The 17,380-nt window shown below is 45.9% G+C and overlaps 3 protein-coding genes and 1 long non-coding RNA gene across 6 annotated transcripts in view; all 4 read left to right on the top strand.

The window, feature by feature from the left end:
- Nucleotides 1-363: 363 nt before the first annotated feature.
- LOC125540153 (uncharacterized protein YnbB-like) lies at nt 364-3,677 on the top strand. 2 transcript variants are annotated; one of them, XM_048703742.1, is made up of 12 exons: nt 364-638; nt 730-840; nt 935-997; nt 1,092-1,205; nt 1,350-1,499; nt 1,616-1,693; nt 1,763-1,984; nt 2,066-2,152; nt 2,578-2,697; nt 2,882-2,974; nt 3,108-3,158; nt 3,360-3,677. In XM_048703742.1, exons 1-12 carry the CDS (start codon nt 414-416, stop codon nt 3,390-3,392), a joined length of 1,347 nt encoding a protein of 448 aa, XP_048559699.1. In that variant the 5' UTR covers nt 364-413; the 3' UTR covers nt 3,393-3,677. The 2 variants fall into 2 exon arrangements, 1 of the variants encoding a protein (XP_048559699.1); XR_007297222.1 differs by having other exon boundaries at nt 375-638; nt 3,108-3,266.
- Nucleotides 3,678-3,815: 138 nt separating this feature from the next.
- On the top strand, nt 3,816-9,307 carry LOC125540152 (putative disease resistance protein RGA4). Of its 2 annotated transcripts, XR_007297221.1 has the most exons (7): nt 3,816-4,625; nt 4,729-8,094; nt 8,222-8,296; nt 8,367-8,453; nt 8,807-8,923; nt 9,007-9,137; nt 9,230-9,307. XR_007297221.1 is itself a non-coding variant. In XM_048703741.1 (2 exons), exons 1-2 carry the CDS (start codon nt 4,344-4,346, stop codon nt 8,176-8,178), a joined length of 3,732 nt encoding a protein of 1,243 aa, XP_048559698.1. In that variant the 5' UTR covers nt 3,816-4,343; the 3' UTR covers nt 8,179-8,215. The 2 variants fall into 2 exon arrangements, 1 of the variants encoding a protein (XP_048559698.1); XM_048703741.1 differs by lacking the exons at nt 8,222-8,296; nt 8,367-8,453; nt 8,807-8,923; nt 9,007-9,137; nt 9,230-9,307 and having other exon boundaries at nt 4,729-8,215.
- An 81-nt stretch (nt 9,308-9,388) lies between these two features.
- LOC125540156 lies at nt 9,389-10,679 on the top strand. Its single transcript, XR_007297223.1, has 4 exons — nt 9,389-9,737; nt 9,852-9,945; nt 10,083-10,234; nt 10,335-10,679. It is a non-coding gene; the product is annotated as an uncharacterized LOC125540156 (long non-coding RNA).
- Nucleotides 10,680-14,102: 3,423 nt separating this feature from the next.
- The window catches only part of LOC125538238 (putative disease resistance protein RGA4), a 13,072-nt gene continuing 9,794 nt past the window's right edge, over nt 14,103-17,380 (top strand). Inside the window, exons 1-2 of the mRNA XM_048701513.1 lie at nt 14,103-14,486; nt 14,590-17,375. Coding sequence (XP_048557470.1) covers nt 14,205-14,486; nt 14,590-17,375 — 3,068 coding nt within the window. The 5' untranslated portion in view covers nt 14,103-14,204. The remainder of the gene's footprint in view (nt 14,487-14,589; nt 17,376-17,380) is intronic.

Consider the following 17,380-nt stretch of genomic DNA (forward strand, 5'->3'; position numbering starts at 1 on the left):
TATATGCAGGGGAGCTGGATGGGGAAGGCGGCGAGGTTTCTTTGAGTGCACGCATGGCATTGGTGGTTCCTTGCTCGTGACCATGCTTCGCTTAGCTACATTAATCTAGTGGTTGTGGTTCAGTGGAAGCTCCCTTTTGCTTCCTGTTATCGTGGAAACTGACGAGGTTGCTGGTTTTGCATACGTTTCCGATGCTTGAAGCATCACCTTTTTTTTTTTTGAGGGAAGCTTGAAGCATCACCCTAAATGCCAGAACTGAGCCGGGCCTATGTGGAATGCGTTTGGGCCGGGCCTAGGTGGAATGCGTTGGGCCGGGCCTGGGAGACGAGAACTGCAGTGGTGAAGCGGCCGACGACCGTGGATAAACTTTCAGTTTGACATCCGAAGCGGGTGGGTTGCTGTCACCGGCGGCGATGTCGACGGCTGCAGCCACCGCCACCCTGACCTCCTCCCCCTTCGCGCGGCGGCCTCGCGCCCCGCGGGGCGGCAGGCGGACGGTGCGGCCGTGCGCGTTCCACCCGGAGGTGGCCCGCGCGGTGGAGTCGCTGCAGGCAGAGTTCCGGGAGGTGGACCGCGCCCTCGCCCTCAACTCCTCCCGCGTCTCCGCCGCATTCCGCGCCGCCCGCGTCGCTCCCCACGTAACCCGAGACCTCCGCCCCGCTCTTTCTGTACCCCCGCTGCCTCCTGCTCCTGCTCCCTGACGCGCGTGCGCCTGTGTGTGAACTGCAGCACTTTGGTGGTTCGACGGGGTACGGCCACGACGACGCCGGCGGCCGGGAGGCGCTCGACTCCGTCTTCGCCCACGTCGTCGGCGCCGAGGCCGCCATCGTGCGCCCCCAGGTTCCCCCGCTACTCCACATTCCATTGCGGCGCTTGACTGAGCTGAGCTCCTAGTGACGAACTGAACTCTTCTTCTTGCTCTTTGGTTTGCCAGTTCTTCTCCGGCACGCATGCCATCGCCTGCGCTCTGTTCGCGCTGCTGCGTCCCGGACACGAGGTAATCAATATGGACACGACTGAACCGAAATGCCAAATTTTGGCGTTGTTTCTGCTGGACTGTGAGAACTCATGACAGACAACTCCTACTGCAGCTCTTGGCGGTCGCCGGGCCTCCATATGACACCCTGGAGGAGGTCATTGGGATCAGAGGTTCGGCCAATGTAGGATCGCTTAAGGACTTTGGAGTTACATACCGAGAAGTTCCGGTGAGCCAATTATTCCCCTCCAGATATCTGTTACTCTGTGTTACATTCAAGTTACATTGTGCTACTCTGTGTTACTTTGCCTCTGCTGTTCTGGTGTGTTACATTGTGCTTTTGGATGGCTTGCTAATGTGGATTCAGTTGTAGCTCGCAGCAGATGGTGGCCTTGACTGGGATGCTCTTGCGTGTGCCGTCGGACCAGAGACCGGGTGCGCGCTCATACAGAGGTCCTGCGGTTACTCGTGGCGCAAGAGCCTGGGCGTAGCTGATATCCGTAGAGCCATTGATTTGATCAAGGCAAGATTATATCATGTGTATTTTGAGGGGAGCAGAGTATTCTCTATCTATACTTAACTCATGTATGTACTGTGTAGTACGTACTGAAATTCTTCATGTTTTGGGTTTCCCTTCAGATGCAAAATCCAAACTGCAAGGTCATGGTTGACAACTGCTACGGTGAATTTGTTGAGACATCAGAGCCTCCAATGGTGGTATGTTCACGATGCTCATCATCATATGAGTAACAGAGCAGTCTTACCTAATTGCGCATTTCATATCAGGGAGCAGATCTGATTGCCGGTAGCTTGATAAAGAACCCCGGTGGTACCATCGCGCCTTGTGGTGGCTACGTTGCTGGGAAGAAAGATTTGGTTGCCGCAGCTGCAGCTCGCCTATCCGCACCGGGCCTTGGGGTGGAGTTTGGGTCCGCACCTGGACATGTTATGCGAGCAATGTTTCAGGGCTTGTTTCTTGCTCCGCAGATGGTTGGAGAGGCAGTAAAAGTAGGTTGCTTCCTAGTTCTTGAATTTTCTAGGAGATTATGCATATACTAATTGCAAGTAACAGTCTTATACTATCCACAGGGTGGTTTGCTAATTGCAGAAGTCATGTCAGCCAAGGGCTATAGAGTTCAACCACTTCCAAGGGCGCCACGCCATGATATTGTGCAGGTTGCTTTTAAGTTTAACTTTGATTAGTCTGAAAAGGCTTTAACATTAATTCACTAGCACATGAGTGTCCACACAAGCAAATATGACAGTATCCATGCATGATACAACATTACAACTTATTTTTGGATAAATCAGCATAGCTACTGTGATGTGTCACAAATTCAGAAAGCTGATGTAGTGAAAACAAATTGCAGAAAAATAAACATCAATTGAGTAGAGTAAGATAACTGATGAATGATGGTACTCTTCCAATGTTTAAATTTTGCGGAGAACACATGGCTGGAGAATCCCTCAAATTAAAAGTTTGATCTTTACAGATGGTCAAGCAATCTCTTTAAATCATTAGACTCTGTGCCTGTCAGTGTTACCATGTCACGGCATTTTTAAGACCAAGGAAACAACAATATTTTTTGTTATACTCGCAGGCAGTAGAGCTTGGCAACAGGGAGAGACTCATAGCATTCTGTGAAGTTGTCCAACAAACCTGCCCAGTAGGATCATTTATTAAGCCAACCGCTGGGGAAACTCCTGGTTATGCTTCAGAGGTGTGTTTGTATACCCTCCTCTATAAATATGTGCTTATTGTTTAAGCTATTTTTTGAACAATATATTTGACGGCAGTTTATTCCATGTATTTACTATTTTTCTCTAACTGATGCTATGTTATTGCTATCTGCGTAGTTTCCTTTTTGTACTTTGATACAACAGTGATTAGTTCACTTGAATCAGGTCATTTTTGCTGATGGGACATTCATGGATGGAAGCACAAGCGAGCTATCATGTGACGGGCCCTTAAGAGATCCATACGCTGTCTTCTGTCAGGTAAGCTGAGAATTGGCATCCTCATTACTTGTGCTAATGCACGACAGACTCTGGGTGGGGAGCCTGGGGCATCAAATACGCCTTCTCGTCCCTTGCACTGATGGTTCTTCTCCCTTGAAACGTATCGATGCAGGGAGGAACGCATTGGACACAATGGGCTCTTGTCCTGGGTGAAGTTCTCAAGGTCATATAGCTGTTGTTACCATAACTATATCCCATTTCTGGAATGGAGGTCACGTAGCCATTTGTTATGTTACCAAAAGACTTCCATTTATAGAAGTATAATTGACTAGTGAGTACTTAATCATTGGGTAATCTTTTCTCATTGATGCTGCTAGATCTGACACGGTGCTGACTAACAAAAGGAATTCTTTACTTAATGCAGGAACCATCATGGCCACAAAATTCTTTTGGTTGAACCTATCGGCGATTTAAGGCAACAGGTTTCAAGGCTGTGAATAATTCAGCAGGCTGCATTGTGCATCAATAGATTGCCAGAGTAAGTTGAAGCCGGAGCATCATTGATTTTGGATAGCTTATGTGATCAACTCGGCAGTTGATTAGGATTCCACACCCTAAACTGTAGTGGGTTAGTTAGAAATGCTTTGAAAGTGGTGTGTGCCATGTACTACCATTTGTATGGGTTTGCCCATTCATTCAACAAGAGATAGATGACCGTCACAGCACTTCATTTTGGAGGTTTCATTTGCGTACAGTGGATCTGCATTGCTGAATTGTTAGGGAGATTCTTTTTTATGCTTTTATATTTCAAATTTTGTTGCTTGATAGTTCAGATCTTGATAGTGCAGAGCGTGAACATGGTGCCGTGTTTATATGGCAACTAGGCCTGAACATCTGCTCTATGAACAAATTTGTGATGTATCACCCTGTCATAGTGGATTGTTGCTCCTTCCCCATCATGCTCATAGTGGTAACCTCTTGCCCCGGACACCTTCACGTGGTGTTCTTGCACACAGTCACGATGGTGTAAATTTCCTGACGTGGGTGCCATTTTTACATTTTACAAGCACGTACTGTCTGACTTTTGACTATCGGGTGCCCTTAATTACCTGACCCACACTAATGTCCCGACCACCGCACGTCCCGTTTGCTCAAGTTATGCTACTACAGTAATTTGCTGCCGTATGAGGGTGCGTATCTCTACATTTCTTGCCATAACTTAAGCATTTTCTTGCCATAACTTAAGCATGGAGTCACATAATTTACTCCGCGCTTCATTGGATGCTTCCTCTTGGATCTTTTACTGTTTTTATATTGTATGTGTATTGGAGCTTTCCAAGGTTTGCAGACATAAAACGACCCACCAAGTCTTCTACTGACCGAAAGCCGGAGCACCCTGCTGAGCTCCATGGAGATGAAGATGGCCGTCAGCGCGGCCAACTGGCTCGTCGGCAAGGTGCTCAGCAAGCTGTCCGACGGGCTGGTGTCCACCTACATGGCCAGCTCCGAGCTCGGCAGCAATTTCCTGAACGCCAAGAACCAGCTGATGTACACACAGGGGCTGCTGTCCGCATCCGTGGGCAGGGACGTGGGCGACGATCCTGGCCTGCGCGGACTTCTGGGGACGCTGAGCAAGAAGGCCGACGAAGCCGAGGACGTGCTTGATGAGCTCCACTACTTCATGATCCAGGTGAGTTGCTATGTAGAGATCGAGGTGCTGAAACAGTAATATAATCTGTGATGTAGAGATCTAGGCGCCGTTGTCTAAAATGCTTCATGATTCACCCACCCAGGACGAGATCGATGGCACCAAGGAGGCTGCTGCGGAGGTGGGCGGCGGCATCAAGGGCCATTCGGTCCATGGACGCCATGTTGCTCGCTACACCCTCGGCAACTACCTTCCGTGCTTTTCATCTCCGCGCACTCTAGGTGACGAGCCTCCTGCATTTTCTGATGCTGCTGCCACCAGTGAGCTACATAGTGAACATATTAAGTTGCCATTTAACAGAGTAGCCATGTCCAAGAAAATCAAGTCTGTCATAGAGGAGATGAACTCCATATGCCTGCTTGTCTCTGACCTGCTCAAAGTCAAAACTGCAAACCACAGTAGCATTGCATTAAGCACACATGTCACCATTGAAAGGCCTCCAACTGGTTCCATAGTTCCACAAGATAGAAAACTGTATGGAAGGAATGACATTTTTGAGCAAACTGTAAATGCACTCACCGGTGGCACCTACCATGATAAAACCCTCTATGTTCTGCCTTCCGTTGGCCCTGGGGGCATCGGAAAGACGACCTTCACACAGCACCTGTATAATGATGAAAGAATCAAGGGGCACTTCCCTGTCAGGGTCTGGGTATGTGTTTCAACTAATTTTGATGTGATTAGGCTCACCAGGGAGATACTTGGCTGCATACCTGGAACTAACACAAGCACAATTGAACCAACAAACTTAGACCAACTTCAGACAGCCATTGCAGAGAGACTGGACTCCAGAAGGTTCTTAATTGTGTTGGATGATATGTGGACTTGCAAGAGTGTACGCGATTGGGAAAACCTATTGGCCCCATTCACAACAGTGGGAACCAAGGGCAGCATGATTCTTGTTACAACTCGATTGCCATCTGTAGCACAAATGGTCAAAACAACTGATCCAATAGAGTTGCATGGTTTAGAGCCTGATGACTTCTTTGCACTGTTTGAATCATGTATATTTGGTCATAACAAACCCAGGCTTTATGATGATGACTTGGTCAATGTTGCAAGAGATATTGCAAAGAAGCTAAAGGGTTCGCCACTGGCAGCAAATACAGTTGGTCGACTGTTGGAGAAAAACATCTCTTGGGAATATTGGATGGGAATTCTTGAAAAGAATGAATGGCAAAGTGCAAAAAATGATGATGATATTTTGCCATCCCTAGAAATCAGCTATAATTACCTTCATTTCCATCTGCAGAAATGCTTTTTCTATTGTGCCCTCTTCCCAGAAGATTACAAGTTTTATGATTTAGAAAAAATCACTAATTTCTGGATTGCAATGGGCATTGTAGATTCAAGTTGCCGAAATGATAAGAATTACTTAGACGAACTAGTGGACAATGGTTTTCTCATAAAAAATTGTGATAGGAATGGTGAATACTATGTGATGCATGATTTATTGCATGAACTGTCTCGGAATGTTTCGTCACAAGAGTGTGTGAACATAAGTAGTTTAAGTTTCAGAGTCAACGACATACCACAATCTATTCGGCACTTATCAATCACCGTAGAAGATAAATATGATCAAAGTTTTGGTCGAGAAATATGTAAACTGAGGAGTGTAATAGACATTGGAAATTTGCGTACTTTGATGGTTTTTGGACCACATGATGCAGAAACAGGTGATATTCTGAGAGATGCATTTGAAGGAATAAAGAGTCTTCGAGTTCTATTTATACCTAGTCTCCCAGGCAGTTTGCCAAAAAGCTTTTCAAATCTTATCCACCTCCAATACCTTACAATCATGCCACCTAGTGATGCGCTCCTTTGCCTGTATCCACCTAGGACATTACCAAGATTTTACCACTTGAAATTCTTGGACCTCGATGGTTGGCTTGGTTGGGAATGTAATGTAATTTTGCCTAAAAACATTAGCTGCCTCATGAGTTTGCGCCATATTTATTCTTCCAAAGAATTCCATTCCGGTATTCCTGAGGTCGGAAAGATGAAATGGTTGCAGGAGCTAAGAGAATTTGATGTTAAGAAAAAAAGTGTTGGATTTGAATTGAGCCAGCTGGGGGAACTGACAGAGCTTGGGCAGCTTGGTATATGCAATCTTGAAACCGTGGCATCCAAAAAAGAAGCTAATGATGCTAAACTGAAGGATAAAAGAAATCTGAAAGAATTGGAATTAGTTTGGGGTCGAGGGGAACAGACTATAGATGGTGATGTTCTTGAGGGTCTTCAACCACCCCCTAATCTTAGCAAGCTTAGCATTATAAATTATGGTTTTGCTGCTGGTCCTTGCTGGTTGTGCAGTGACATTAGCATAAAAAGGTTGGAGTCCCTACATCTGGAGGGTATATCTTGGGACACTCTTCCATCTTTTGAGCAGTTACCACATCTCACCAACCTCAAACTGAAGAATATTGCTGGGATGCATGTGTTTGGGCCTGGATTTTGTGGTCTTACAGAAAGAAGTTTTATGCACTTAAAGAGAATAGAGATCTGGAATATGCGAGAGCTTGAGGAATGGGTCGAGGGACCCAATGGCCCTTTGTTTTCAAGGCTTGAAAGCATCGTATGCCTCCATTGCCCCCTTATATCCTCGTTTTTCTTCTTGGAGTGTTGTACCAACCTTTGTCGACTCCGTATTGTTGATTGCCCAAAGTTGTCTCAATTACCCCCTCTGCCTCGTAGTTCTACACTAACAGACTGTTCTGTGAACAAAGAGTTTTCCAGAGGTTTGACGTATGATGGAAAGTATTTGTCTGCTAAAGACTATGAGGGCCCGTTGGCCTTCCAAAATATGGATAGAGTAGAGGCTATATATATTCGTGGGTCACCACACGTTTCATTGTCAGTGTCGTACCTCCAAAAGATGAAGTCCCTGAGAAGACTAGTTGCCACAGTTTGCGGCAGCATGTTCTCTGCAGAATGGTTCAATCCAGTCGTCCTTGAGGAATTGGCAGTCCATGACAAATCTTTGGACGAAGAAAATATCTCTGTAGCAGCAGGTCTGATCCCAGAGGTGGCAATGAGCAACTCACTGCATCCAGGTTCATTCCAACTGGAAGAAATGGTGGCGGAGAGCATCTCAGCGGTGCTTATTGCTCCCATTTGCAGACGCCTTGCCGCTATCCTTCACAAATTAGAGTTCTGTGATGATCAGGTGACTGAAACTTTCACGGAAGAGCAAGAGCAAGCACTTAATCTTCTCACCTCCCTCCAAAGTCTAGATTTTACAAGCTGCAAACTGCGGTCTCTCCCTCGGCTATATGGCCTTTCTTCTCTCACGGAACTTTCGATCTTCAAATGTGATGGAATCCAGTCACTGCCGTCCAAGGAGGACCTCCCCGCTTCACTGCTGTTACTAGACGTAAGTGGCTGCAGTCGTGAGATAAAAGAGCAAGCCCAGAAACTTAAAGAAGCAAACCCTTGTTTATTTGTTCGTCAGGTACGTAACACTCATTTTTTGAATCTAGCAAATTGTTGGAAAGGCAGTAAAAATAGTCTGCTTATCAGTTCTTGGCTCTCCTAAGAAATTATGCATCCAATTGCAAGTGACAGTCTTATACTGTCAGGTCGGTTACTTGTACTAAAATGCACAACAAAGCAGGTGGAGAAACTAAAAGAATCAAACCCTGGTTTATCTTGAGGTAAGTAACACTCACTTTTTGACACCTAGCTGTTTTCTGAAATCTCATGATTTACTCGTGTCAACTGCAGAAGTAGGCAATGGAAGAAGTAGGCTATCCAAGGCGTTGTACAATAAACTGCATGAGGGTCACACATGTATTTAGTCGGTATCTACAGGTGACGGCATGCAAAATCAACTTCTGCCCCTCAATTCATCCTCTCATTCAGAGTATATGAAAGCCACATGATTGCTTGATTTAATTTGCATTGCACACATTTAGTACATTCCCATGTTTCTGCGTTTGCACATGTAACTATTACACGGCTTTGTTTCTTTTTCGTAGTCACAACTGTTAATTTCATTTGATTGTTAGCTTTTGTTCTCCCTAATATTAGACAGCACCTATTTTTGAAATGGCACATGCCAGTTTGCATGTAGCAGCTGCATGATTTCACCTTTTAAATCTCGTCAAGTAAAAAGTTTGCTGTCAGGAATACTAAGACTACATTTTCGGCCATCTTATTTTCAGAACTACTAGAAGACGGCAACCAGGTCGAATACGGGGCAGCAGGTGCGACTTACTCTGTTTTGTGCAAGTTGTTCCTCATCTTGGATAACTGTCTGAGATCCAGAGCTAGCCAAGCCGGTGAGTCGATTTTCCCCCCTCCAGTCACCCACTACTCTTGAGTTACATGGTGCTTTAGGTTGCTGATGTGGATTCAGTTGTAGCTCGCAGCAGATGATGGCCTTGACTGGGATTCAGTTGTGCTGTCAGACCGGAGATTGGATGCATGCTCGTACAGAGGTCGTACAGTTACCTGGGCATAGCTGACACTCGTAGAGCCATCGATTTGATCAAGGTAAGATTATATTCTGAATTTTGGGGCAAGTATATAGCATACCTAGTTAGTGCACGTTGCTGACATTTTTCATGGTTTGGATCTCCTTTTAGATGCAAAGTCTAAACTGCAAGGCCATGGTGGACAACTGCTATGGTGAAATTGTTTAGGCATCAGCACGTCCAATGGTGGTATGTTGTTCATGATGGTCATCATCATTCATTCATAGACAGAGAGGTTTTACCTAATCTGGCATTTGCATGGCAGGGAGAGGATCTGATTGCCGGTTGCTTGATAAAGAACCGTGGCGGTTATGTTGCCAGGAAGGAAGATTTGGTTGCTGCAGCCTGCGGCTCGCCTATCTGCACCTGACCATGTTAGGCTCGCAGTGTTTCAAGGCTTGATTCTTGCTCCGCAAATGGTTGGAGAGGCAGTAAAAGTAGGTTGCTTATCAGTTCTTGCCGTTTCTAGTAAAGGTCATGTCAGCTAAGGCCTATAGAGTTCAACCGCTTCCGCGGGTTCTACGCCATGAAATTGTGCAGGTTGGCTTAAGTTTAACATTAAAAAAATGACTTAGAAGTTCAACCGCTTCCGAGGGTTCCACACCATGATAATATGCAGGTTACCTTAACTTTTAACATTTCGTGCAAAATATTATTTTTGCTATGTTTTATTATCTTCATATTTTCCCTTTTTTGTTTTGATGAGATTGATTAGTTCATTCACTTGAATTAGGTCAATTTCGCTGACGGGACATTCATGGATGGAAGCACAAGCGCGATATCATGTGATGGGCCCTTAAGAGATCAAAATGCTGCTCCTCTGTCAGGTCAGTTACTTGTACTAAAATGCACAACAGTCTCTGATCGGCACCAGGTTTAAGGTTGAGACTTGAGAGCTTGGGCCATCAAGTATGCCTTCTCCAATGCACTGACAGCTCTTCTCCTTGAAATGTATCGATGCAAGGAGGAACACACAGGAGACAGTGGGCCCTTGTCCTGGGTGAAGTTCCGAATGTCATATAGCCGTTTGTTACCAGAAGACTTCCCATTTCTCGAATGGGTAGGCTCTTCCTTAACTATCTATTAGTGTGTGTGTTGATTGATGGGAATCATCAGGTAATCTTCATAATTTGCTTGTTACTGATGCTCTGATGCTGTCAGATCTGACACGGTGCTAGCTAGTTAACTGACTGACATAAGGATTTCCTTGATGCAGGGACCATCATGCTCACAAAATGTTTTGGTTGAATCGATGAGTGATCTAAAATCAGCAGAGATAATTTAAAGTTTGTGAGGAGTTCAGCAGGCTTGTACTGATTGATTAGCAGGGTAACTTCAAGCCAGAGCATCGTCCATATATACTGGATAGCTTCTGCCACCGAATTGCTAGTGCATTAGCCATTAGGATACCGGTTTGAACTGAATGGATTAGTTAGAAATGCTTTCAAACCGATGTACCTGTTGTATGAGTTTGCCAATTCAAGAAGAGATAGATGACTGTCACAGCACAGCACTTTACTTTGGGGGATTCTTTTGTGTACAATGAATCCATGTTGCTAAAGTGTTAGTGTGATTTTTTTATGTTATGTTTCAATTTTGTCACTTAATGGCCCAAATCAGTTTGTAGAGTCTGCTCATAAACATTCACAGAAAAAGAATTGTACTTTTTATGAAGATTATTGTATCCTGGTTTAATAACATTCATGAAGCCAGTCTTCTTGTAACGAGTCAGTTTCTGGTCATGAACTACTTGATTTTCCTGGTCAAAGATAATTACCTCTGTCTATTCTTGTCACTATGATTAGTTTCGCCGCCCGCCTCCTCCGGCACAAGCTTCTTCACCGGCTGCTCCTGCAACGACAACAGAATCATAGCCCAGTTACAGTTCAGTGGTGCGAATGCACAGGATGCCAAAGGTGTTACGATAAACTGAATGCCAAGTTGTTTGTTTCACCTGTGCGATCTAACCGAGGAAGGATAAAACTTTGAGTTTGACATCCGAAGCTGTCGACGGCTGCAGCCACCACCACCCTGACCTCCTCCCCCTTCGCGCGGCGGCCTCGCGTCAGGCGGACTGTGCGGCCGCGCGCGTGCGCGTTCCACGCGGAGGTGGCCCGCGCGGCGAGTCGCTGCAGGCGGTGTTCCGGGAGGTGGACTAAGCCCTCGCCCTCAACTCCTCCCGCGTCTCCGCCGCCTCCCGCGCCGCCCGCGTCGCACCCCACGTAACCCCTCGTACTTCCACTCCGCATACTACCCCCTTTGCCTTCTGCTCCTGCTCGCTGACGCATGGCGCGGTTACCTGTATGTGAACTGCAGCACTTCGGTGGATCGACGGGGTACGGCCACGACGACGCCGGCGGCCGGGAGGCGCTCGAGTCCGTCTTCGCCCACGTCGTCGGCGCCGAGGCCGCGGAGGTTTGTCCCCATTCCCCCACCCCGCTCGGTTGCTGAACTGAACTCTGAACTCAGCTCTTATATTCTACTCTTTGTTTCTGCTGGACCGAGAGAGCTGATGACAGACAACCGGTACTCTGCTACTCTGTACAAGGAAGCCGATTCCTTGGAGTCCAGTCATCTGCTACTCTGTACTTTTTTGCCTCTGCTACTCTGGTGTGTTACATTGCCCCTGGATAGGTTGCTGATGTAAATTCAGTTGTACTGTAGCTTGCAGCAGATGGTGGCCTCGACTGGGATGCGCTTGCACATGCCGTCAGACCGGAGACAGGGTGCGCGCTCATACAGAGGTCCTGTGGGTACTCGTGGAGCAAGAGCCTCGGCATAGACGATATCCGTAGAGCCTTCGATTTGATCAAGGCAAGATTAAATGTACACCATGTATCTGGGGTGGGGAGGCAGAGTATTCCACATCTATACTTAACCCATGTGTGTAGTATGTGCTGACATTGTTCATAATTTGGGTCTCACTTCGGATGCAAAATCCTAACTGCGAATATTTCGTATTAATTCGCTAGGAACACGACAGTCTGAAAACGCTTTAGCATTAAATCGATTTTTGGCTAAATCAGCATAGCTACTGCACTGTGTCACATATTCTGAAAGCTAATGCAGGGAAACAGATTTCAGAAAATAAACATTATTAATAGAGTAGAATAAGAGACTGATGAAATGGTGCCGCTCTTCCAATGTATTAATTTTGTGGAGAACGCGTGGCTGCAGAAACCATCTAATTCAAAGTTTGATCTTGACAGAAGGTCAAGCGGTCTCTTTAAATCATTTGACTCTGTGCCTGTCAGTATTATTACCGTGTCACGAAATTTTTAAGACAAAGGAAATAACAATATTGTTTGTTTTATTTACTCGCAGGCGGTAGAGCTTGGCAACAGGGAGAGGCTCATTGCATTTTGTGAAGTTGTTCAACAAACCTGCCCAGTAGGATCATTTATTAAGCCAACCGCTGGGGAAACTCCGGGTTATGCTTCAGAGGTGTGTTTGTATACCCTCTATAAATATGTGCTTACTGTTTAAGCTATTTTTTGAATAATATATTTGAGGGTAGTTTATTCCATGTATTTACTATTTTGCTCTAACTGGTGCTATGTTATCGCTATCTGCATAGTGTTTCTTTTTTGCTTTGATACAAGAACGATTAGTTCACCTGAATCAGGTCATTTTTGCTGACGGGACATTCAGTGGCAGTGGCGGAGCTTGGAAGAAAAAGCTAGGCGGGCCAAGCTAAGGAAGAGCCGAATTTTTGTAGGCATTAGTCACTAGTTGGTCCCTTTTGTTCTGTTTCAATTTTCACCCTGTATGTTAGCAAACAAGTTACTACTAAGAGACTCATCTTCTACCTTATTATGCATTGTTTCAATGATCTTCCTACACTAAAATGCACTTATTAAAAAATATTACGCGTCAGGCACAAAGGAAAATATCTCTTTATCGTGCAATTCTACATATGAATTAATAATAAAATGCATTAATGCTGCTCAATTCATAACAAAAGCACGCTGCTCTAGAAATAATTAGAAACTACTCCCTCCGTTCCAAATTACTCGTCGTGCACGACAAGTAATTTGGAATGGAGGAAGTACCTAGCAGCAGCGTCATCAGGAGGTGAACATAGAGTTGAGTTCTACTCGGCGTCTGGTACTCGACAGCAGACCGGCGAACCTAGTTGGTTGGTAGCATGGTGTACTGCAGTGGTCTGAGGAGGCAAGGGTCGGAGGCATCTGGGCGGCACAGCGGCAGCATCCGGACGGCCGAGGTCAGAACTGGCCGGTGTGGAGACCGGAGCCTGGAAAGAAGGGCCAAAGGGAGGATGCCGCCATGATGAGGTCGCGAGAAGGCGAGCGGAGCCGTGGAGCAGGCAGCAGGAAGCGCATATTTAGCGGCGAGGAGGCTGTGCGATCTGTGCCGCCGGGAAAGGGCCAAAGGTAGAACTTGGGAGCCTAGAAGGGGATGGGCGCTGGCTCTCCACGCGAGATTTGAGCTGCGCGAGTTGCAGGTGCGGCATAGCCGACCGGCAGCTGCTGCTCCTACTATGTGCGCTCATGCCAAACCTCGACCCTCGAGACTTCTTGGATCGATCATAACTAGGCTGAGTGGGCTAGGAAGCAAAGCATAGGTATAAAAAATAATCACAAGATTCGTGGGCGGCCCCAACGAAGCTCCGCCCCTGCCCACGAGGAACCATAGCTAGCTAGGACCCTATGAGCATGAGGGTGTGTACTATTTCTACATTTCTGTTCACAAAATCGCCTCCTACTCCTAATTTGCTACCGTATGAGGGTGTGTACTATTTCTACATTTCTTGCCATAACTTAATCACAGAGCATGTGTGTGTACGCAATGAAGCAAGAGTGGTTGGATTCAGAGCGAAGCGCGTTGGCTCACATAATTTACTCGCTTCATTGGATGCTTCCTCCTGGAGCAGGTGCACCAGTATGTCTTTAACCGTTTTATATTGTATGTATTGGAGCTTTCCAAGGTCGAGATATTGGATCCTGCAGACATAAAACGACCCACCTAGGCCAAGTCTTCTTTGCAAACACTACCACCACCACCAGCTCCCACTAACCCAAAGAGATTAATTTCAGTCAACGGAGGACCCCGCTGAGCGACTGCCATGGAGATGAAGATGGCCGTCGGCGCGGCCAACTGGCTCGTCGGTAAGGTGCTCACCAAGCTGTTCGACCCGCTGGTGTCCACCTACATGGCCAGCTCTGAGCTCGGCAGCAACTTCCTGACCGCCAAGAACCAGCTGCAGTACACACAGGGGCTGCTGTCCGCATCCGTGGGCAGGGACGTGGGCGACGATCCTGGCCTGCGCGGACTGCTGGGGACGCTGAGCAAAAAGGCCGACGAGGCTGAAGACGTGCTCGATGAGCTCCACTACTTCATGATCCAGGTGAGTTGCTATGTAGAGATCGAGGTGCCAGAACAATAATAGAATCCGTGATGTAGAGATCTAGACACCGTTGTCTAAAATACTTGGTGATGCATCCATCCAGGACGAGGTCGATGGCACCAAGGAGGCTGCTGCGGAGGTGGGCGGCGGCATCCAGGGCCATTCGGTCCATGGACGCCATGTTGCTCGCTACACCCTCGGCAACTGCCTTCCGTGCTTTTCATCTCCGCGCACTCTAGCTGATGGTCCTCCTCCTGCAGTTGCTGCTGCGGAGGTGGGCGGCAGCAGCCATGTTTCTCGCTACACCCTCGGTAACTGCCTCCCGTGCTTCTCATCACCGCGCACTCAAGGTGATGATCCTCCTCCAGCAGTTGTTGTTGCTGCTGCTACCAGTAGTGAAGACATGCCTGGTGCTAGTAATGATGATGGCGATGTTGATATTAAGTTTCCATTCAACAGAGTAGCCATGTCCAAGAAAATCAAGTCCGTAATAGAGGAGATGAACTCCATATGCATACTTGTCTCTGACCTGCTCAAAACTGCAAACCACAACAGCACTCCATTAAGCACACATGTCACCATTGAAAGGCCTCCCACTGGTTCAATAGTTCCACAACACAGAAAACTGTATGGAAGGAATGACATTTTTGAGCAAACTGTAAATGCACTCACCAGTGGCACACACCGTGATAAAATCCTCTCTGTCCTGCCTTTCGTTGGCCCTGGGGGCATCGGAAAGACCACCTTCACACAGCACCTGTATAATGATGAAAAGATCAAGGGGCACTTCCCTGTCAGGGTCTGGGTATGTGTCTCAACTAATTTTGATGTGATTAGGCTCACACGCGAGATACTTGGCTGCATATCTGGAATTAATGCCAGCACATATGAAACAACAAACTTAGACCAACTTCAAAGAGCCATTGCAGAGAAACTGGACTCCAAAAGGTTCTTAATTGTGTTGGATGATGTGTGGACATGCAAGAGTGAGCGCGATTGGGGAAACCTATTAGCCCCATTCACAATGGGGGAAACCAAGGGCAGCATGGTTCTTGTCACAACTCGATTGCCATCTGTAGCACAGATGGTCAAAACAACTGATCCAGTTGAACTGCATGGTTTAAAGCCTGATGAATTCTTTGCACTGTTCGAAGCATGTATATTTGGTCAAAACAAACCTAGGCTTTATGATGATGACTTAGTTAATGTTGCAAGAGATATTGCAAAGAAACTGAAGGGTTCACCGCTGGCAGCAAATACAGTTGGTCGGTTGTTGAAGAAAAATATCTCTTGGGAATGTTGGATGGGAATTCTTGAAAATAATGAATGGCACAGTGCAAAATATGATGATGATATTTTGCCATCTCTGCAAATCAGCTATAATTACCTTCCTTTCCATCTACAGAAATGCTTTTTCTATTATGCCCTCTTCCCAGAAGATTACAAGTTTTATGATTTAGAAAAAAATACTAATTTCTGGATCGCAATGGGTATTGTAGACTCGAATAGCCAAACTGATAAGAATTACTTAGACGAACTAGTGGAAAATGGTTTTCTCATAAAAAACCGTGATTGGGATGGTGACTACTATGTGATGCATGATTTATTGCATGAACTGTCTCGGAATGTTTCGTCACAAGAGTGTGTGAACATAAGTAGTTTAAGTTTCAGAGTCAACGACATACCACAATCTATTCGGCACTTATCAATCACCGTAGAAGATAAATATGATCAAAGTTTTGGTCGAGAAATATGTAAACTGAGGAGTGTAATAGACATTGGAAATTTGCGTACTTTGATGGTTTTTGGACCACATGATGCAGAAACAGGTGATATTCTGAGAGATGCATTTGAAGGAATAAAGAGTCTTCGAGTTCTATTTATACCTAGTCTCCCAGGCAGTTTGCCAAAAAGCTTTTCAAATCTTATCCACCTCCAATACCTTAAACTCACGCAACCTCATGGGATGTATTATCATCGTTCACCTAGAACATTACCAAGATTTTACCACTTGAAATTCTTGGACGTCTATAGTTGGCACATTATTATAAATTTTTTCCCTAAAAGCATTAGCCGCCTCGTGAGTTTACACCATATTTATTCTTCCAAAGAATTCCATTCCAGCATCCCTGAGATCGGAAAGATGAAGTGGTTACAAGAGCTAAGAGAATTTCATGTTAAGAAGGAAAATGTTGGATTTGAATTGAGCCAGCTGGGGGAATTGACAGGGCTTGGACAGCTTGCTATATGCAATCTTGAAACCGTGGCATCTAAAAAAGAAGCTAATGATGCTAAATTGAAGGATAAAAGAAATCTGAAAGAATTGGCATTAGTTTGGGGTGCAGGGCAACATATTACAGATGGTGATATTCTCGAGGGTCTTCAACCACCCCCAAATCTTAGAGAGCTTGGCATTAAAAATTATGGTTTTGCCGTTGGTCCTAGCTGGTTGTGCAGTGACATTAGCATAAAAAGGCTGGAGTCTCTACATCTGAAGGGTATATCTTGGGACACTCTTCCACCTTTTGAACAGTTACCACACCTCACCAACCTCAAACTGAATAATATTGCTGGGATGCGTGTGTTTGGGCCTGGATTTGGTGGTCTTACAGAGAGAAGTTTTATGCACCTGAAGACAGTTATCATTGTGAAAATGCGAGAACTTGAGGAATGGGTTGGGGGACCCAACAGCCCTTTGTTTTCAAGGCTTGAAAGCATTGTATGCAAATATTGCCCCCTTCTGTCCTCGTTTTCCTTCTTGGAGTGCTGTACCAAACTTTGTCAACTTTATATTTCTAACTGCCCAAAGTTGTCTCAGTTGCCCCCTCTGCCTCATACTTCTACACTAACATACTTTTCGGTGAACGAAGGGTATTACAGAGGTTTGATGTATG

This window comes from Triticum urartu, chromosome 2, assembly GCF_003073215.2.
Source record: "Triticum urartu cultivar G1812 chromosome 2, Tu2.1, whole genome shotgun sequence".
Classification (NCBI taxonomy): Eukaryota; Viridiplantae; Streptophyta; class Magnoliopsida; order Poales; family Poaceae; genus Triticum; species Triticum urartu.

What these genes read in the sequence shown, in the direction of transcription:
- LOC125540152 (XM_048703741.1), top strand. Translation starts at nt 4,344, where the DNA reads ATGGAGATGAAGATGGCCGTCAGCGCGGCCAACTGGCTCGTCGGCAAG. An exon ending in TCCACTACTTCATGATCCAG is followed by an intron (nt 4,626 to 4,728) that starts GTGAGTTGCTAT and finishes TCACCCACCCAG; the next exon opens with GACGAGATCGATGGCACCAA.
- LOC125540153 (XM_048703742.1), top strand. Translation starts at nt 414, where the DNA reads ATGTCGACGGCTGCAGCCACCGCCACCCTGACCTCCTCCCCCTTCGCG. An exon ending in CACGCCATGATATTGTGCAG is followed by an intron (nt 2,153 to 2,577) that starts GTTGCTTTTAAG and finishes TTATACTCGCAG; the next exon opens with GCAGTAGAGCTTGGCAACAG. An exon ending in CATACGCTGTCTTCTGTCAG is followed by an intron (nt 2,975 to 3,107) that starts GTAAGCTGAGAA and finishes GTATCGATGCAG; the next exon opens with GGAGGAACGCATTGGACACA.